The sequence below is a fragment of the Musa acuminata genome, chromosome BXJ1-5 (genome assembly GCF_036884655.1).
Source record: "Musa acuminata AAA Group cultivar baxijiao chromosome BXJ1-5, Cavendish_Baxijiao_AAA, whole genome shotgun sequence".
NCBI classification, from domain to species: Eukaryota; Viridiplantae; Streptophyta; class Magnoliopsida; order Zingiberales; family Musaceae; genus Musa; species Musa acuminata.
The window spans coordinates 738,434-759,354 of NC_088331.1; the positions used below are offsets into that span (position 1 = coordinate 738,434).

Consider the following 20,921-nt stretch of genomic DNA (forward strand, 5'->3'; position numbering starts at 1 on the left):
TTCGGGCCTTCTGAGCCAGTGATATAAGCAACGTTAAGAAGGTTCCTCCTCGTTGATTTCATGTAGAGTTCCTCGATTAATTGGTAGCATCACTTGTCTGTGATGTGTTTAGAGAACAAATCTGCAATGAAGATTAAATTATATCAAAATAATAACGTAAATTATGTTATTATATATATATATATATATATATATATATATATATATATATATATATATATATATATATATATATATATATATATATATATAATCATGTGCTACTTTTATCTATAATTATCAACTGAATTATTCGAAACCTTTGAATTTTGAGAAAAGATAAGTAACTAAAAAAAATGTTATGGAATGAGAGATGGCAGCTAAAAGAAAGATGTAAATTAGAGATAAGATGGGGAAGGACGACACACAATCAAGTTTGGATCGATCTTAATTTGTGGGTTCTGTCTTATCTGTCTCCGACCTTATAATGCACATAAGATTAGGAGCCCATGAATTTTGTAGGCAAGCAATTGCTATTGCTTGCAATGATGGAGAAAATAATTGGAGCTATTAAGATTCCTATTGTCGTAGTACCACCAAAATTGAGAACCTGTTTATCTCCGATTTGGATTGGCCCATCAAATCATTATAAATAAAATATAATATAATAAAGATAATTATAATCAATTATGCAAGTCTATTATACTACTAATATTATGATAACAAGAACTCAAAATATCCTAATTATTCAAAGTTCTATGATATAAAATATAAACAATCTCCAATGTCTCCTATCAATAAAAATGTTATACCATAATAAAAAATAACATATTATCATAAAATATTAATATGTTATCAAATGTTTTAGATATTTAAAATCTAAAGTGATATATATATATATATATATATATATATATATTTATGGGTTGGTATGGGAAGTGAACAGCTAAAATTGAGGCCTTGTAAGAACTCAAGTAATAATTTTTGTGTATGGAAATAGAACAAGTCAAATTTAAGACTTATATCACTATTATGAATCACATATATCACTATTATGAACAAGGTAATTGAATCACATATATCACTATTATGCTACTGTTTTAGACATAAAGTTTTGGGCAATTTTTCTAGAAAATATCTATATTGTAGGTTTTTCTTAATTGATATTTTTTATTTTATTTTTTTAAAATAGATATCCTTAATTTTAAAAAATACTTAAATTATCCCTCAAAATTTTTTTTGCTTTTGTTTGTTATAGTGTTTTTGACTATAATAATAAAAATACTATAAAATTTACTCAAAAACATTATAAATGATCTAAATGGACTCCTAATCTCAATCAAACTAACTATAAACCTAAAAATATAGTATTATAATGCTCAATGAGCAATGACAATAAAAAAGCATGATATAATATCACATATAGTTTTTTTCAATATCATTTATAATATTTTTAAGACATAAATAAAATACTATAAATATTATAAAAATATGATAAAAGATTTTATTAGTTTTTTATTTTCTAAAAAAAATCGCTGCTATATATAAATTCAAAGGAATAAATATGAATATAATTTCATCATTTAAGAAAATTGCATGGAAGTCACTCCAGCGAACGACCAAATCGCGGGCGGAAGCCAATTCTTTCTGTTGCCTCATACTTTGTTACGGGACAAATCCCCCTCAAGAAGCAGGTTTGGCGCCATGGCAGATTCCTCGAGCTTCTCATCATCCCATCATTTCCAGCTTGTAGCAATCCAAATTATCCAATTCTTTAGTCGATGATGGCTCCATAACGCCATTAAATATCGGAGCTTGATGCAGATGACCAGCCCTACAAGAGCACACCAGCCGAGCGCCGGAGAAAGGAGAAGATGAGCGAACCCGGCTCGCATCCCGAAAGACTCCTCCGCCCGCTTTCTCGACGGGATTTAGTGGAAAATTTTGGAGTATTTTCTTCTATTTTTTGAAGATTTGTTCTTGCTCTTTTGCTATTTGTGGCAGGTTCTTGAAGGATTCCTTGTGAGGATAGCATCGAGATCGAATATTTTTGGTTACATATCATCGTTTTTTCGTGGAATTCCGTGTTGTTTATGTTTTCCTTCTTCGGAACCGAGACACCAATCTCGCTTCTTTGACCTAGCAATTCCTGTTTCGATTTGTTCTCATCGGTCAACACATCCTAATTCTTGGCTAATAGTCGTTGGAATTGGGGGAAACGAGTACATGGGGAATGGATTGGCTTGCATGCCAAAGAAAGACCTCAGAGGCGGCATCGGGTCTCGTAGCAGAAGGGGTTCCTACTCGAGATCACAGAGGAAGACGGCGGCATCCGAGGAGGAGCTATTGCACCACCGGGCCCTAGCGATGGCAATTCACCAGCACCAGTTGTCTCAACGCTTCGATGGATCGATGTCTCGCAGGATTGGTTCCACGAGTTCTCGAAGAAGGGACCTTCCTGATTCTGTCACAAATGGAAAGCTGGTAATCCTACGCTACATCTTTCTCGTTTTTTTTTCCCCGGATTTTTATGTCAATTTAATAGTAGTAGGATTTTTTTTGCTGCTGTGTTCTTAGCAATAGTTGGAGAAGTATAATTTGATTTTAGTGTTGCATGTGTGCATGATTTTGAACCTCAATTAAGAAGTATAGAGTGAATTGCTAACCTTTCCCATCTGAATAATATCACAAAAAAAATACCTGAGAGCATCACACAAAATTTTAGTGATGACTGTATCATCACTAAAAACAGATGGATGCATTTTGAAGCATAAAAGACTGTATTATAACTAAAATTGACTATGTTTTTGTGAAGTTGTAACTAGTTTTTAACTCATAATTGAACATTAATCTCTTGATGACCTAATCCCAACTTTGTGAGTACATGTTGATATCTTTCTATGTTTTGATGCTCAAAGTGAAATTCACCATTGAATCGGTACATTTATTAAATTTGATCAAACTCCTTAATGACAACATAGGAAACTTTTTTGATGCGGTTACCGACTCCTTGGTTAAAGTTGACTACAAGTGAAGTAGTGCTCTTAAATCTCAGCCTATTACCCGTCGTATGTGATGAATAATACACTAGTTAAATCATTGGCTTATACTTTCCAAAGGCAGACCCTTCCTCTCTTGGTCATGGTACACACTAATGGTTATCGAGATACTATCACTGATCTATAACTCTGCTCTTACACTACTAGGAATCTAAAGGTCTTAACCTTTCAAGATGAAATTGCTGCATCAATCTAAAAAACATAAAATGGTATTCCACCTCTTTACTTATCCTTTATGCTTCTTCCAGTATCAGCTTAAGCAAGCTGGAAAATGCATTTTTCTTTGAATTGCTGAATATAAGAGATGCTTCTTTTGCTTTTGAGTCATTATAGACTCTCTTACATGGTTGCTGCTTGATGCCTCCCTCTCTTGTCAAATACATGTCAAAATGTGATGAAAGTGATAAATATAATTTTTTTTATACTTTTTTTATTAACTATACTTTCAGCCTCCTGCTTTTCTAGAGAATCTTGAAACAAGGAAAATTATTCTAGTACATGGAGAAGGATTTGGGGCATGGTGTTGGTACAAGACCATGTCTCTTTTGGAGGAATCAGGACTACTTCCTGTTGCGTTAGATCTCACAGGTTCTGGCATAGATCAAACAGATATCAATAGCATCACATCCTTAGAGGATTATGCAAGGCCCCTCATCACTTGCCTTCAAAGCCTTCCAGATGATGAGAAGGTGAAAAGTTGGCATGGAATACATTTGTCTGTGTGTTTTTTGAATGTGAGAATTGATAGTTCGCCATGTACGTTTGTGCAGGTTATTTTGGTTGGTCATAGTTGTGGAGGTGCGATTGTTTCATATGCTCTAGAAAGCTATCCAAGAAAGGTATCAAAAGCAGTATATGTGTGTGCCACAATGGTATTGAATGGGCAGAAACCTTTCGATGTATTTTCGGAGGAAGTAAGTACATACTTGTAGAAGTTTGCAAAAATTGAATATGATGGATGTATGACTTTATTATCTTTCGGTATGCATTTTGGAGCATATTTTTCTAAGTCACACTTGAGATACTTTGTTTGGCATGTTCGACAGCTAGCATCTGCGGATCTTTTTTTGCAAGAGTCACAATTTCTAGTGTATGGAAATGGAAGAGATAAACCTCCTACCAGCATCATGTTTGACAAACAACAAATCAGGGCACTATATTTCAACCAGAGTCCACCAAAGGTCAGAATTGATGCTAACACTTGAAAAATTATTCCCCTTAATGTTGGTAATACCTTTCCTTTTAGATTCTATCTCTCTTGAACCCTGAACATAGCATTTTTCCATCCAATCTGAAAATCAACACAATGTTTCAGAATATTTTATTTGAAAGCCAAGGTATCCAAATGGTCATGTTGCTATTCATACTCATTGATTTTTTTTTTCAATTTTTTTTCATTAACTTTGTGTGTGCTAAGTAATTTAGTTGGTAAAGACTTTGACAGTTGATTACAAGGTCTTCGAATCCCACATTCATCACTTACTTTTTGTGAAAAATAAAAATATTGTGTCTGATCACTTTTAGCTTAGATTAGATCAATTTCAATAATTACATATGACCTTCAAAGGCTTCAAATTCAAGTGAATAGTTTTCCATCTTCCTAAGTGTTGTTGACACTCGAAAGATACATTATTTCACCTATCTGTTTGTGGATGTGAAATAGAGGACTACATCCAAGAGGTAGCCAATATATGAAATCTCAGATTAGTATCAAACATTGGGTTAGCTTATCTGTATCCCTTGTGCATAGATGTGCTTTATCAAAGAAGCTTATAATCATAAGAACATCTAGAGATTCTATAATAATGTTATTTTTCCAATGAGTTTGAAGAACAAGAAGTTTATTCTCAGGTGTTGGATCTTGTTATAGCTTCTGAAAGTTTATATACTTGGGGTCTTTCCATAGGTTGTGGATAATGGAAATGGTGTTTGTGACAAAGATATACATCGACAACCTAATTCTGGACTCCTATCTCATGCATTCATCTTTTTTCATACAGTAAAACTAAAAATATGTGATCTTACTCTTGCATGTCATGCAATATATAAGCTGGTTGACACTCAATTCAATATCATCATTTCATAATCCAGTATTATCGATTGACAGAAGACTAGCTTTCATATTAAGACATTTTGAAGAGATTTAGTGTTCATTGTAACTGTTTGACATTTATATATACAAGCAATATCACCATTTCTAGTTTAATGGTTTCGAGTTAATTAGCATGATGATTACTGCAGGATGTTGCTTTGGCCACGGTATCAATGAGACCCATCCCGCTGGCTCCAATCATGGAGAAGCTCTCCCTCACCACAGAGAACTACGGCACGGTCCGACGATACTTCATCCAGACGCTCGACGATCGCATTCTCTCGCTCGATGTCCAAGAGAGATTGGTCCGTGAAAACCCCCCTCATGGCATGTACAAGATCAAAGGCAGCGACCACTGCCCCTTCTTCTCAAAGCCACAGACACTGAACAAGATTTTGATCGAAATTGTGCAGATCCCTTTGGAAAACGCCCTCAATGATCCTTCATGAGGTTACACATTGCAAAGTGATGAGGTGAAACCACAGAGTAAAAGCCATACTGGAAATGACAAACGTTTGCACAGGATTCTTAGTTCAGCCAGCATTCATTGTCGATGTTAAGGTTTTAATCTGCCACCATAAATTACAAGTTTATCAACCATAGCCATACTTTCGATGGAGTTGGTAAAGACAACGTTTAAGACACGGGACTTGTGGATGTGGATCCGACCCGTATAATTAGTGGATTGAGTTGGTTTGGATCGAATTAGCAGGTCGTAGAATGTACCCTTGTTCGGAATCCAACCCGTTAACATTAACGGATCATCCTAAACGGGTCGCATCCCGTCGGGTCGACCTTTTGTTCTTGTAACTAACATTCCTCTCTCTCTCTCTCTCTCTCTCTATATATATATATATATATAGGAGGGAGGGGAGAGAGAGAGAAGGCGATCCTTGTAACTAACATTCCTTCTCCATATATAGGGTCAGAGATGGGGATGGCGATCGAGATCGCAGCCGATCCAAGAATTTGATCCTGATGGAAGCCTCCGCTTCATCCCACCCTGATTTCTACGATTTCGTCCCTCTCGGATGTGGCAATCGGTCGCCCGGATCTCTTTTGCTCCATCAAAAGGTTATTTCTGATATCTTCGGCTCCATCATATTGAGATCATGTTTCTTTTGGTGATTCTTTGGTCAATCTTGGTCGTGAGACGTAAGTTTGATGATATTTGTGTTGGGTTCTCGACGTGGTGTTGTTGTTTTCTTTGCATTTGATTTCTAGGTTTTTAATCTCTGGATCTTTTTTCTTTTAGTGTTTGAAGGCTCTTTGGCGATTTCTGTTGTGGGCATATCCTTAATATGGGACTGGGTTTATGCTCCATCACATTGAGATCGTGTCTCTTTATATAGATTCTTTGGTTAATCTTGGTCGGTGAATCATAAGTTCAATGGTACTTGTGTAGGTTCTTTGATGTGGTGTCGTTGTGTTGTTTTGTAGGTTCTTGGTCTCTAGATATGTTTTCATGAATTGACCGAACGTTCTTTGTCGATTTCTGTTTTTTGAAATTGTTAATATGGGACGGGGTTTCATCGATGAACTTGGAATTGGATGATACCGGTTGTGCTTCTTGGAAGTGGTGTCATTCGTTTCTTGGCTTTCCCTTGGATTCTAGGGTGTCGATCTCTGGATCTGTATCTTCCGAAGCTTCGGCGTTCTCTCCCGCTCGGAATTCCTTAATTTAGGATTGGGTTTGATCAGTGAATTGTGAAATCGGTGATACAAGTTGTGGTTCTTAGCAGTGGTGTCGTCGGTTTCTTGGTTTGTCTTTTTCTTATTTATAGTATTATCTCTGGATCCGTTTTTTCTTGAATTGCTTGAAGATTTTGGCGATTTCTCGCCTTCGGAATTCCTTGATTCGAGGCTGGGTTTAGTCCGTGAACCTGCAATTTGATGATGGCGGTTATGATGTGGTTGGTTTCTCGAACGGGTTTAGTCAGTAAACCTACAATTTGATTTCTAGAATTTTGAACTCTAGATCTATTTTCCTTTGATTGCTTGAAGGCTTTGGCGGTTTCTCCCACACATAAGTCCTTGATTCGGTGGTACTGAATCTAGTCGGTGAATAGTGTAGTCATGACATTGGTTTCTTGTTCTTTCTTTTGATTTATAGGGTCTTGATCTTTAAATCTATTTTCTCCTATTCACACTAATTTGTTAGACTATTTTGTTATGATCAATTTTTTTAGGTTTCCTCCGTTTCTTGAATTTATTTAGGTTTCTAAAGGTTTGATCTATTTACATGAATTGTTGGAACGTTGTGGTGACCTCTTGTTACATTCACGATTCCCCAAGTCGAGATTCCATGTCTTTAATTTTTTTTTCTGGTGATATTTTGGTCAATATTAGGCTTTAATCTAAGCAACATCAGCTCCTTGCTATATTATTTCTGGATGCTCTCTTGGATGTTTATCCGTAGGCCTGTTTTCTTGGAGGCTTTGGTGACTTCTCCTGTTGCAAATTCTAATCTGTTGTAATTCGATAATTCATGATGCCTCGTGATTTTTTTTTCCTCGTTGTTCACTGTGAGTGATCAGAATGTTTAGAGGATTTTAACTTTTTTTAATCATATTTTTTTTATTACGAGAATTTATTATGGATGATCTTGTTTGAACTCGTCATCAAGCTGTTGATATTGTTTTGTGTATATGGAATTTTATTGTCCATTATTTTCATGAGGATTCACCGTTGTTTTTTTCCTTTAAAATTTTTATTAAACGTGGCCCGTCCCTTTTCGTTTCATCGGGCATCAACAAACTTAGAGCTTTATTCAAGATAATTTGGTGCGAAATCATTTTGTTGGATATTTAGTTTTGTTCTACATAATTATAATCTCTGAACAATATCATAATAGTGTCCATCATCCAGATTGGTATGCATTTGAAACCATCTTGTTTGGTAAAAATACCATAATATAATCTCTGTCTACACAATTTCTCAGATCATAAACATAATTCTAATGTAAGGACCAGGGGACTTTTGTTGCTTGTCTAATGACAGGTTTAAAGCAATTGATGATATTTCTAACCCACGTGCTTAGTTTAGTGTATTTTATATGGCAGTCAATCTTTCTTACTACTTTTATAATCAATTGTTGCAACAATAATAACTATCATTTATATAAATAAATGGCTACAGCTATCAAAAGATTCAAGCCTTTTTCTGTCTTATTTCCTGTGGTTCATAAAAGAGTCTTGGCGGTTTCTTGTACGTTAATACATGATGATGGCGTGCAATTTTATTTCTATAAAATGGTTCTATTTCTTTCTTACTCCGAATTTTCTTTTCTTTTTAAACTCTTTATTGCGTGTGTTTCTTAATTTTAATTGCTGTCTCTTCGTGAGGTGTTATTCAGCCTACATGCGAATTTTGATCGTCGTCGATGCAATGACTGAAAACTCTATGATCATAGATCAGTTCAATTGATAAGCTTTTCAAATATCTGTTTCACCTCGTCAAGACCCTCGTTTCTTGACCTTTTGTCAAATTTTTTTACTTTTACCGCATTGATCGATTTGAAAAGTCTGTTGCCGACTCAAATTTACTGTGAAATAATTTATATTCGAAAGGCATAAAATATTTTTTTGATTTTGTGTTTATTTTCTTATAAGCTCTCTCCACTCGATTTGAGGGACTCGATTTGAAACGATAAAGTAAAAAAGAAGCTGCAACCCTGCCGAATTAGTTAGCAGCGCCAGTAGCTGCCATGAGTAGTCACCACGACGAGGGCCTACAGACACTGAAGTCGGCTTCATCATCAGCTTGCAGATGGTCAATAAAGCTTGCAACAAACAATGCAGAGGATGCGTTCATGTTGTTATAAAAAATAAAATCTAGATTTACTGTAACAGCTTATAGCATTATTTTCGAAGCCATGTTAAAAGATTTTAAATTCTTTCGATCCAATGTCAAAATTTACCCCTAGATTTTTTGTTGGCTGCCGATCAGGCCAGGTTTTCTAACGAACAAAGACTTTCAAACTACAATAATAAGAGCCAAAGAACAAACAACACTTTTATTTAAAATTGCTTTTATTTTAAATTTAAAAAATCAAACAACACTAGGATCGAGCTTTGTGAGAATTCCCAGAACACCAAGTAATTTGTTTCCAGGTAATTCAACCGATTCGTTAACACTAACCAGGATATTTTCATGCATGAAAAAAATTTATCCAACTCTTGCAGTCTATTCATTAACACTACCATTTCAAAAATATTTGACAAAAGCCACGTTAACTGGATGGCAAATGGAATCAATTATGCCACGTTACTATTTTTGGCTCTTATTTAATCTGCCAAAATGTCAAATTTTGTAGGATTATTAACAAGTGCAAGCACATGTCCATTTGTAAACCTTTGAGCATCACAACTATCATATTAGCACATTCAAACAAAAAATAAAATTAAACATCAATATTCAGTGAAAACATCAACCTACGATAAACAGAAACAGGATCTAATGCTATTTCCTTCCCTATGTGGTAAGCCTTAACTTCAACTTCTAACAGATATACTGCAGAAAAGCAACTGATGATTCAAATTTCCTTGTCTTCATAGACTCATTTTAACCATACTACCAAAGGAAACTATATGAACAAAAAATTCCATATGCTACCCATCTTACTAGCATATAAGCAGCATACAAAAAAAGTTGCATGCAAACAAAAAAAAAAGGACCAGCCAGAGAAACCAGAGTTACAAATCATGAAACACACTACTATCATCTTATATTTCCACATTTGGTCGACCAAAGCACTTTACAAGAAACAGTCATGTCCTCCTGCAGTCACATTAGATCAAAGCTGACAACAACCATGATGATACTTGTGAACTGCGAGTGCACGTCCACAAGTAACCAACAAGGACAGTTTAATTATGAGAGCAATAAGGAGAATCTGTAGAAAGCTACATCTAGAGGAGTCACTGCTTGTTATCTGATAACAAGAAAATCCGACCAAATAAAAACAAGAAAGATTAGTAGGATGGATACGCATTTGGATGTGTCCCACCCCATCGATTAACATTGTTCAACATAGCCCCAAATACACGCCTTGTATATTCATAGTTGCCACTGCCGACACCTTGGCTTACTAAGCCATTAGATGTTGCTGAAAGAAGTTGCCAAAACAAGAATGAACCCAATCAAAATTTACCTTCAGGGTAAATGGGAGAAGAATGTACACTGCCTGAAACCCTGTAATAAACTAGTGACTGTGAATAATCTCGGGAGGCACCTATTTCTCGTGTATGTACCGAAGTTGGCTTCAGTATAGGTGGAGAATTTGGCTTAGGAGTCATTGGTGTTCTGGTGTTCTGAGAGGATTTATCTTGCCCAGATATCTGTTCAATATGTAGAGATTAAGTAAAACTACACTTCATGCAAGATATGTGACTGGTAATTATTGAGAAGTAGTTGTGCAGTACCAGGAGCTAATTTAATGTACCTACTCAGACTGAGATCAGATCATCTAACAGATCATGACTTTGCTATATTGATCCAATTTTTATGGAACTCAAAGGAAATTGTCAGAAGTTCAATATACCGGACTGTTTAACTTCTTGTCTTCCATATAGGGTGGCGAATTTGGCTTAGGTGCCATTTGTTTTCTGGTGTTCTGAGAGGATTTTTCTTGCCGAGATATCTGTTCGATATGTAGAGACCAAGTAAAACTACACTCTAAGAAGATACATGCCGGGTATTTATCCAGAACCACTTGTGCATTCCCAGAAACTAATTTAATGCATGTAATCACTATGATATCAGACTCTTCCAATAGAACATGACTTCGCCTTTGCACACTGATGCAAAGTTTCAACTCAAATAACCAGATAATCTAGCTTCTCCATCAACGAATGATTGATGAAGAACTTGTGTTAGTTTGACTAAGAGACATATCTATGCTAGCACCAATAAGGTAACTGACATTAACAAGGCAGTCTGGAAATTACTTGGTAATAAGAGAGACCCAAAGTAGTTCTACCTTATTCCTTAATTATGGTTTTTTTTTTACTAATAAATCTTCCAAGAACATTATATAACAAGTTTTAAACATGGATCCCAAAATATGTTTATATCAATTATAGCCATGTATCCTCCTTTAAGTTTCTGAGGTGCATAAAATATGTAAGTCATGAGATAAAACCAAGGTAAGAAAAGACAACGCACCGCAAATTTAAGTGTTTTATTATGGAGACGAACAAGGCCAGAAAAGAGTCTAACAGCATAGTCTGCAATCTCCTCAGATTCATATTCCGCAAAAGCATATCCCTTGTGGCGATTAGTTTCCTTATCCCGAGGAATATACAGGTCCACTACACGACCTACCTGAATCAGTATCTCATATAAGACTCGCTCGCTCACCTTTTCATCCAAATTACCTATTGAAACAATAGGAATCACAAAATAAAATGGCTGTCCAAAACTATAAGAATGTAGATAATATAGTAAATCTTCACAAATCAATAAAAAGGTTATTAAATGAAAGGATCAAAGAAAAACCAAAGAAAGAAATTAAAAGCTGAAATATAAAAAACAAATAAACCAGTACAAAAGGGAAGAAAAGCAGCTCAATACTTGCACGTTGCATAAAGTAACAAAAGAAAGAATCACATAATCAAAGTAAATAAAACCTATCAAAATGAGCACGCTCATACTCCTATGCACTATAAAATAATAATTTTAAATAAATAATATATGTAGCGTTTTATTTTAGATTTTGAAAAAAATGTACTCATCTAAAATCTATGATCAAAATAAGAAAAAGGCATAGCAGGTGCAATAAAGAAGTAGCTACCAGAAGGGGCCCCACTTAGAAGATGTTGGGCCAAAAATGATGGAACATTATACTGTTCATAAAGTATGCTTACTTAGAAGGATCAAATAATAACAGTTAGCCAACAAAAAATATAATGATATTCATCAAAATACCTTACGTGGCCACTAAAAATGGTATAATCTACATGTACGAAGAAGAAAAATAGTCAACCCAAAAATGCTTAAAAACCATCAAGAAAAGCCTGAAAGCACCAAAAGAGTTCAAAGACCAGGATAGAAATCAGTGATTTGCTAACTGAAAACGAACACGAATGCAATTTGACGACCATCAGAAGGAACAAGTACGAACCAATATTTCTCGCCAGTAGAATACCACACAAACTAACTGAAATAACTAAGCTTGCAAATTAAGAGCATGATTTTCAAGAAAATCAATTGGCAATTACCAAATATCACTCTAAAAAAAAAAAAGGAACTGTATAAACAATGTCTTATATGTCAAATGATACCAATGAAACTAACATTTCCCTACTGCATAGTAGGGCATGAAATTGTAAGCAAAATTTATGCACAGACTACAACCAAATAAAAAAATAGTAAAATTCTCATGGAAAATATATACAAATAAAGAAGCTCGTACTACAGAACCAGAAACAGATCTGAACAAAATAAACAATCAATTTGAATAATTCTTATCAAATAAACAATGAAATACAACAGTAGAATCCATTGAATCCTATATACCCTAAAAGGATTATTGACAAACCCCTAGAATGACTTGGAAAGAAACTAAAGGAAGCTGTACCAAACTAAATTTTCTTCTAACAAGGCAAACCTTGTAATTGTCTGACAACTTAAAAAGGCAAAATTTGATAAATTAATATGCAGACAGACCCTAAATAACTGACAGATCAGTAATATCAGCAGCAAGGATGACAAATAGGGCTTCGTTCCACTACCGTGTATAGGAGATTCCTTACAACACAAGTTATCAGTATATGTTACTAGAATATTAATTTACATATTGGCTACAATCACATCAAGAAATAAAAACCCTAATACCTTACAATAAAGACCATCATTCGGAGGTTAGACCCTGAAACGGATCTAAACTATGACAACAAAATACCCTACAGTTAAAAAAAAAAACCTAAGATGCTATCTAGCATGATCTGATTCGGAAACAAACACAAAAATCACCTAAAAAAACTAACAACATCTACAGCGATTAAGATTTCATTCAAAGAACTCAAAGATCAGAGCGAAATCTATAATTGGGGATCTAAAACTTGAATAACATGGAAATACATCAAGAAGAAAGAAACCTTGATAGCATACTAGAAAGACCATAATAAGGAGCGTAGACCCTGAAACAGATCGAAACAAAATAAACAACCACCTCCTGATAGTTCCACCCCAGATGACGACAACCAAAGACTGCAGCTACAAACCTTCAGATCCTACATACCACGACCCGACTCGCCGATAAATACCGGAATCGCCTAGAATATACCTAACAGCCTTCACAGCGATTAAAATTGTATGCAAAGAGCTCATGGATCACACAGAGAAATCTAAGATTGAAAACCCAAACCTTAAACACTATGGAGCCACATCAAGAAAAAAGAAACCCTAAAAGCATACAAGAAAGACCATTATACCGAGAATAGACCCTGAAACAGATCTGAACAAAATAGACAAACAGATCTAGAAGAAGACGACGACGACGACGATAACATAAGACTCTTCAGCCATACATCTTCAAATCCTATCTACCATGACCTGATTGGCCAAAAAAATACCAGAATCACCTATAAAAACTTTCAGCCTCTACAGAGATCAAAGATTCATGCAAAAAACTCATAAATCACAAGCGCAATCTTAATTGGGATCCGAAAATTAAATAACGTGGAATCGGTAACTTTCACACTTAATCACCAGATCTACAACGTCAAAAGCAGAAACCAGGAATTCAAGAAAGAAAACAGGGGGGGATCGGAAAAGATCGAACCTATGTACACCGTTTTAGCCGGATCTCGCGACATGTTCTCGCACAAAGGAAGGATCGATGGATTTCTTGAGGCGCGGCCTCGATCGCCGCCTTCAGATCGATTAAATGAGGGTAAGAAAAGAACAGACGGCGAGCACGAGAAACCCTCGACGGAGCCGTTCGGCCTTTTATAGGGGAGCCTCAAGCTGCGCTTACGTCCGTATAGAAACCATTATGCGTATTAATACTAACCGTCCGATGCAGTGTCGTGCAATTTTCAAAGCAGTGGGTTAGAGTGTACCATGCGGCTCTACATGTATAAGTTTGTTCGGGCTTCCAAAGACTCGTCGAACTCCGTTTTCTTCCTCCGTTAGGCTAAACGAGAAGAGTCCGACCCGCATACGGATGACATTAGTGATGTCGGCCATTACACGTGTCGCAAGGGTGGGATCACACACCGCCCTCAGTTACGTTATATATAATCTTCTCCACAATGATAACAATAATAATAATAATAATAAATAACAGCTGTTCTGACGCAGAGCCAAGCTTTCCCACCACGAGCTTGTGTTGAATACCCACACGCAAGGAGTTGCTGCGCAGAGAAGATGGAATTGACCATTTCGGCTCTGTGGCTGCACAGACTAGTTTTATGGTGGGTGGCTGTGCCTCCTCCCGCCGCTGTTGCCGTGAAGTCTTCCAAATGCATGCGTGCAAGCCACGATCATCTGACCCTACTCCGTCAACCCCTTCATCTTATCCCAATAACAACCAGACTTTCTATCCTACCTTATCGTCGAATCTTCTTCTTCTTCTTCTTCTTTGTGGTGTTTCCTGCTTCGAGATTCCAGTGACTTCAACTCTATAAGACGTGGCGGTGTTCGTCTGCTGCAAGTGATCGAGCCATCATGGACGATGAGTTGTTGGTGGAGATCCTGACGAGGCTCCCCTTGAAGTCCTTGTTCAGGTTCACGTGCGTCTGCAAAGCATGGTGCAGACTCATCTCCAACGACGACTACCTCCGGCGAAAACTCCCCCTGATCACGTCCGCCATCTTCTACACATTGGAGCCCGACCTGATGGAGGAGCCGAGGTACGCATGCACGTCCTCGGACGGCGGTCTCGGCGGCTGCAGTCTTACCTTCTTCCCCTTCCATCAGAGCTCGACCATCGTCGACGTCTGCAACGGGTTGCTCCTTTGCTTCTCGAGCCTCCTCTCCGCGTTTCATGTCCTCAACCCAGCTACAAGACGGTGGAGGAAGCTCCCCAAGCCATCCAAGAGAAGCCAGCGCTCGATCATGGCGTTCGATCCCTGCAACTCCTCAGAATTCAAGGTCGTCTCCTTCACCGGCTGGGTAGAGCAGGGGGCGGAGCTGGAGGTATTCGCGTCGGACACCGGGAACTGGGTCGAGCACCATGTGCACTGGGGGATCCATTCGGACGCCATGTCCACCACCATGTGCTTCTTCGATACCACCCTCTACATCCTCGCTCATCCAAACTACGTCGTCGGCATCGACGTCACCAGCTTCGACACCTGCTTTAAGATCGAGCTGCCGGAACCGATCAAGCACGAAGCACGTATCGGTAAATCCGGTGGTTGTCTTTGCTACACCCACAGGGACGGAGATCAGCTAAAGATATGGAAGCTTAGAGACTCGAATGGAGGTACGTGGGTGGTAAGAGGTGTTATCAGCATTCCATGGATGGTGGAACGGAGTCACCGTCGCTCCACTTCTTTTCCTTGTCTGCCACTGCAGTGCAAGTTCATGGCGTTCCATCCGCAGAGGGAAGTGGTTTACTTGTGGCTGAGGGGGGAGATGGTGGGTTATGATGTGAACGAGGGTTCGGTGGAGGAGGCGTATGAGCTTGGGAAGGAGATGGAGAGAGCTCATTTCTTCCAGATCTGGTTGTTCCCCTTCTCCTGCTACATGTCGAATTGCTTAGCGGATGCACAAGGCAGCAGCCACTGTGTGTGATACAAGTGTACGTGACAATAGCCTGTTGTTTAAGTTCATGCGTCGCATTCTCCTATTACTTGTACTGATTAAGGTCATATCTAATGTCACATTGGTAGGAGAGTTTCGAAAAATCTAAGGGCATGAGAGGCGTTACCTACTTACTTCGTGGCCGTTAAGATATGGGTAAACGGTAGTGATGCGTTCGACACGGAGGCTATTGCAAAGAGACTTGCAGATAAGCCGAAACCGACAGATGGCGATCACGAAACCGATGGAAGGCTAACGTTCGCTTCCTTTAGAGAGGAATCCGTCCGACATTACGTTTCGTGTTAGTTCACCATCCACACCCACCTCACATGTTAATGGGTCCCACAAATGAGAGGAGAGGAACAGAGCGTCGAGCGCGCCCCGTAGGAAGTCCCGGTCGCGTTTTTTATTCGTGTCCCGCGACGACCGTTTCGACTCGGCCCTCCTTTTCCCTCATTGACCGACTCGGGTAGCGAAACGGAGGCGATTGCCAGAGACCCGAGTCCACTAAGTCCGCCTCTCTCTCCCCATTATTAGTTCCTAGTGCGTCCTCTGACCCATGAATCTGTTGCGTTGGATCGATCTGACAACTTCGGGGCAAAGGCAAGATTTGCTGCTGGGAAGATAGTTTCTGTTGCTCCCAAGGTGAACTCTTTTTCGTTTTTTCCGTGATTTAATCCCCACTTTTCAGCGCTTTGGTTCGGATTTTCCCTCCTTTATCTGTTCCCCTTTCTTCAGATCCATGTAAATTTGTTTGCTTTGCTGGAGGAGTGAGATTTGCTTCGTGTCGGATTTGGTGCAAAATCTGAGCTTTTTTCTGGTTTGGAGTGGTCCGGAAATATGGGGATGATTTCTGTAGGCTCCGATTTGGATTTCTGTTGCTTGTTTGGAATTTCCGATTTCTTCTCGAAGCAGTTTGTTTGATCAAGATCACATTTTTCTGATAGGGAGTCTCCAATTATAGTGAGAGAAAGGGAGAAGAAAGACGTGGGATGAGATGAAACCGAGGCCTCAGGCAGATCAAGAGGAGGTGGATTACTTCCCCACGACGCCGAGGAAGGACCAGTCGATCAGATGGCTGGTGAAGCTCGTGACGTTTCTAGTCGTGTTCATGGCCGGCGTCGTGCTGGGCTTGTCGGTATCAGCACACTACACTCGGCACTACAACTCGCGGACCGAGCTCTTCTTCCCGAGGGCAACTTACGCGGGGAACTGCGACAAAGAGAGTTTGAGCATCAAGAGGTTCGTGCAGCCAACCTGTTCGATGCATGGCATGAGTGACGACGAGCTCTTCTGGAGGGCGACGGTGGTGCCAATAATGGCGGAGTATCCGTTTGAGAGGGTGCCGAAGGTGGCATTCTTGTTCATGACGAAGGGACCTCTGCCTTTTGTGCCGCTCTGGGACAGGTTTTTCAAAGGCCACAGAGGGCTGTACTCCATTTACGTGCACACGCTTCCAGATTACAAGCTCAGTGTCCCTGAGACTTCTGCTTTCTATGGCAGGCAGATCCCGAGCCAGGTTAGATCTTTAGACGCACAGCTCATTCTTACCCAATCCTTCTTCATTAGATAGCATTATCATATCATCTCAGTGAAGTTGCGGCTAATCTAATTCTAGGTTCACTAGTGGCTTTACTCATTATCATACCATCATCTTCATGTTGTTGATGTGTCTGAGTCAAACCAGTCACTCTGTTGGCTTAAGTTTGCTAAGTTGTCAGTCTAATTCAGTATGTGTCCGACTCTCTCAATTTCTTACCAATGTAGGATTATTTTTCAGCCCTCTTTCAATGTTCATTGTTCACACATAAATATTCTTTTAACATTTCCCCCTTATTATCTTCTATACTGAGATATACCATGAGACCAACAATTTGATTTGAGATCTCGTTATTAACCTCTTGACCTAAAAAAAGTAATCTTTCTCGATGAAGGCAGGTTGATTAGGACAAAATTGGTTCCTTTAATTGCGGCCAATATCAAGCTCTTCTTCTTTTTTTTTGTCTAATTTTGTTTACTAGCTCATTTTTATATTTTAACATTGGCTTGGATATCGTGTTGGGAAAATCATCAACCATTCGTAGACTAAACTAAACAAGAGGATAGAAGAAGAGGGAGAAGGTAGAGAAGGAGCTATAAGGTAGTTTATTCTTTCTTTCTTGATTTATGCGCAATGCATAAATATTGCCCCCTATTACTTGAGGAGTCAAACTAAGAGTCTCAATGGACTCTTTGATTACGCAAAAGATATCTAATCTCAAATGAAACATCCTATCATCTCAAACTATCCTCAAGACTATCTCTTTATCAAAGACTCTCACATTTCCATTTAAATTTAAATTATTTATCTAACACTTGATATGCGGGATTCTGGGGAAGTTTTCTACTTTGGAAGATAAGTAACCTTAGAACAGCATGTTTGATAGGTAATCATAAATTGAGATGAGTTTTTGTTGCAAACAGCGATCTGCTTATATGGTGAAAAATCCTTGTCTCTTTAGGAAAACTTAACCACTTGATGGCAAAGCAAAAAAGAAGTAAATAAGAAATTGGCATTTAATTAAAACAATTCTGCATGCAATTGCATCTAATGTCCTTGCCCTTTCTCATATGCTTGCAGGAGGTCTCATGGGGATCAATAACACTTTTAGATGCTGAGAAGCGACTTCTGGCGAATGCCTTGTTGGATTTCTCCAACGAGCGCTTTGTTTTGCTCTCTGAGAGTTGCATTCCAGTATATAGTTTCCCTACCGTCTATGAATACCTCGTGAATTCTGCCCACAGCTTTGTTGACTCCTACGACAAAGACATACAACAGGCCCGCGGCCGCTATAACTGGCGCATGAGTCCCAAGATCAAGCTGTCCCAGTGGAGGAAAGGTTCAGAGTGGTTCGAGCTCAACCGTGGATTGGCCATCGATATAGTTGCAGAGCACACGTACTACTCCCTTTTCAGGAAGTACTGCAAGCCTTCCTGCTACCCCGACGAGCACTATATTCCAACTTATCTGAACATGTTCCATGGGTCTCTGAATGCGAACCGGAGTGTGACTTGGGTTGATTGGTCCAGGGGAGGATCTCATCCGGCACGGTATGGTGCTGCAAACATCACCGTGGAGTTCATCCAATCCATCAGAAACAATGGCACCTCCTGCATGTACAACTCAAGGTCGACGTCTGTTTGCTTCCTCTTTGCAAGGAAGTTTGCTCCGAGTGCCTTGGCCCCCTTGCTCAACGTTTCTTCAACAGTTATGGGATTCTGAAGTCATGCCATCTACTCCGCAATCTGTAGAAGTGATCAGTGTCACTCCAAGGCAACTTCTCCTCCAAGGGCTAGGATCGAGGTGGCTCATGGAAGAGCTTTACTGGCTGTTGGTTCTAAGAATTGCTTATAGAAGATCTTTATTCAGTTGTTCCTCCTACGTTGCGGTCTCCCCCCAACCACCCCTCAATCTCTGGAGATGATCTGTGTTACTTCAAGGCGATTCTTCTCCGAGGATGGAAGGCTATTACTGGTAGAAGGTTTGCAGACCAAGATGATCATTCTTCCAACTCTCTTAGTTACTTGCATAAAGATAACGAAAGGGACCTGCAGTGCCATTCAAGGTTTTGTATGGAAGAATTTAGTCGATTTGTTTATACACGGAGTTGTTAGTGTCAACTCATTACACACTTCATTATAAGTGCAAGTGGGATTCAAACTCTATGATTTGCAGCGATTATATTGCTTGACGAACAAATTCATTTTGGAATTTCAAACTATATGTTGAAAGATGGGTTACGTATCAAACAACCTCGGTAAGTCTGCATACAGTCAATGAAAACCCAAACCCAAACCCAAACCCACCTAGTGTTTAATTAGTTACGGTGCTCTTATTATCCATTCATTTGCAATCATATAAAAAAGTATCACCATGTAAAACATAACCTAAACCTTCACCCATTTCAGCAGATAGGGAGAGAGTCATCACAGTTTGAATAGGGAGACATCGTACGTACTAATTAATTTAAACCAATCCTGAGTGCTCGCATCCGTCTAATTAATTTAGGAGAAAGGATCTGAACCTGTAGCTTTATTTATCATACTCAAAAATCATAGAAATGATTGATTCTTATGCAAAATGGATATTTCAGAGCTACGGATCAATAGAGTCATATTTGACTTTATCAATGGCCATCCAAATGTAATTATTATTATTATTATTATTATTATTATTATTATTATTATTATTATTATTATTATTATTATTATTATTATTATTATTATTATTATTATTATTAGATATCCAATAAAATTAACATGAAAGAAAAATAAAATAAACCGAAGCAAGAAATATCCAAACGGTTGTTAGTAGTGTAAGAAATAGAATAAAAAGAAAAATAAATAACAATTTATTATAACATAAAAAATTACTACGTGGTCGGCAGGATTCGAACCTGCGCGGGCAGAGCCCACATGATTTCTAGTCATGCCCGATAACCACTCCGGCACGACCACATCATGGTTAATTCCTTGTGAACACATTATATGTATTCTTTATAATAATATAATGCATCGACGCCTACAAATGTTCTCTCCCAAGTCGTCACTACAAAATCAAATACCAGCATTAGATTGTAATTCTTTATTACAAGCAAAATTGTGGAGGCCTTAATTAGACCATATTATCTAAATCGTCAAGAACTAATTGTAAGAATCCGACAACACATGAGACTAGTGAACTAATATTATATGGAAGAGAAACTAAACAAAACCAACAAGCATCCATCCTTCTCGCCCTTCCTATGACATTTCAAATTTAGTGTCATGCTTCTAATAATTAGTTTTAATTGGGCATCAATATATGCCTTTTAGAGAACATATTCCCAAACCAAACCACAGCAGCAATATGGGTGTATAGCATCATGCTCCTCGTCACTATGCACGTATCCGATGCATGAAACTTCCGCTAATGCAAAAGTTGTAGTTTTAATCGAGCATCAATATGCTCAGATCGATACCCGCTCATGAGCGAACTTCATCACTGTCTGATATAATCT

At 38.3% G+C, this 20,921-nt stretch overlaps 4 protein-coding genes and 1 non-coding gene across 14 annotated transcripts; 3 read left to right on the forward strand and 2 right to left on the reverse strand.

Moving 5' to 3' along the window:
* The first annotated feature begins 1,566 nt into the window (after positions 1-1,566).
* On the forward strand, positions 1,567-9,054 carry LOC103983627 (putative methylesterase 14, chloroplastic). Of its 6 annotated transcripts, none has more exons than XR_010513129.1 (8): positions 1,567-1,673; positions 1,804-2,463; positions 3,488-3,727; positions 3,809-3,952; positions 4,085-4,219; positions 5,280-5,691; positions 6,054-6,204; positions 8,742-9,054. XR_010513129.1 is itself a non-coding variant. In XM_009400877.3 (6 exons), the coding sequence occupies exons 1-6, from the start codon at positions 2,206-2,208 to the stop codon at positions 5,577-5,579; spliced, it is 969 nt and encodes a 322-aa protein (XP_009399152.2). In that variant the 5' UTR covers positions 1,576-2,205; the 3' UTR covers positions 5,580-5,910. The 6 variants fall into 6 exon arrangements, 2 of the variants coding, with proteins under 2 accessions (XP_009399152.2, XP_009399151.2); XR_010513130.1 differs by having other exon boundaries at positions 1,575-1,728; XR_010513131.1 differs by having other exon boundaries at positions 1,577-2,463; positions 5,280-5,435; positions 5,544-5,691.
* A 770-nt stretch (positions 9,055-9,824) lies between these two features.
* On the reverse strand, positions 9,825-14,071 carry LOC103983626 (uncharacterized). The gene is made up of 4 exons (XM_009400875.3): positions 13,916-14,071; positions 11,296-11,507; positions 10,364-10,469; positions 9,825-10,237 (listed from the first exon to the last, which is right to left on the reverse strand). The coding sequence occupies exons 1-4, from the start codon at positions 13,947-13,949 to the stop codon at positions 10,104-10,106; spliced, it is 486 nt and encodes a 161-aa protein (XP_009399150.2). The 5' UTR covers positions 13,950-14,071; the 3' UTR covers positions 9,825-10,103.
* Positions 14,072-14,473: 402 nt separating this feature from the next.
* LOC135672866 (F-box protein At5g49610-like) lies at positions 14,474-15,911 on the forward strand. Of its 2 annotated transcripts, XM_065181326.1 has the most exons (2): positions 14,474-14,987; positions 15,055-15,911. In XM_065181326.1, exons 1-2 carry the CDS (start codon positions 14,883-14,885, stop codon positions 15,871-15,873), a joined length of 924 nt encoding a protein of 307 aa, XP_065037398.1. In that variant the 5' UTR covers positions 14,474-14,882; the 3' UTR covers positions 15,874-15,911. The 2 variants fall into 2 exon arrangements, with proteins under 2 accessions (XP_065037398.1, XP_065037397.1); XM_065181325.1 differs by having other exon boundaries at positions 14,499-15,911.
* On the forward strand, positions 15,777-19,587 carry LOC103983624 (glycosyltransferase BC10). Of its 4 annotated transcripts, XM_018826679.2 has the most exons (4): positions 16,058-16,527; positions 16,621-16,737; positions 16,830-17,401; positions 18,503-19,587. In XM_018826679.2, exons 3-4 carry the CDS (start codon positions 16,880-16,882, stop codon positions 19,142-19,144), a joined length of 1,164 nt encoding a protein of 387 aa, XP_018682224.1. In that variant the 5' UTR covers positions 16,058-16,527; positions 16,621-16,737; positions 16,830-16,879; the 3' UTR covers positions 19,145-19,587. The 4 variants fall into 4 exon arrangements, with proteins under 4 accessions (XP_065037396.1, XP_018682224.1, XP_009399147.1 ...); XM_065181324.1 differs by lacking the exons at positions 16,058-16,527; positions 16,621-16,737 and adding an exon at positions 15,777-15,880; XM_009400872.3 differs by lacking the exon at positions 16,621-16,737.
* Positions 19,588-20,297: 710 nt separating this feature from the next.
* On the reverse strand, positions 20,298-20,379 carry TRNAS-AGA (transfer RNA serine (anticodon AGA)). The gene has a single exon. It is a non-coding gene; the product is annotated as a tRNA-Ser (tRNA).
* Between the last annotated feature and the right edge of the window lie 542 nt (positions 20,380-20,921).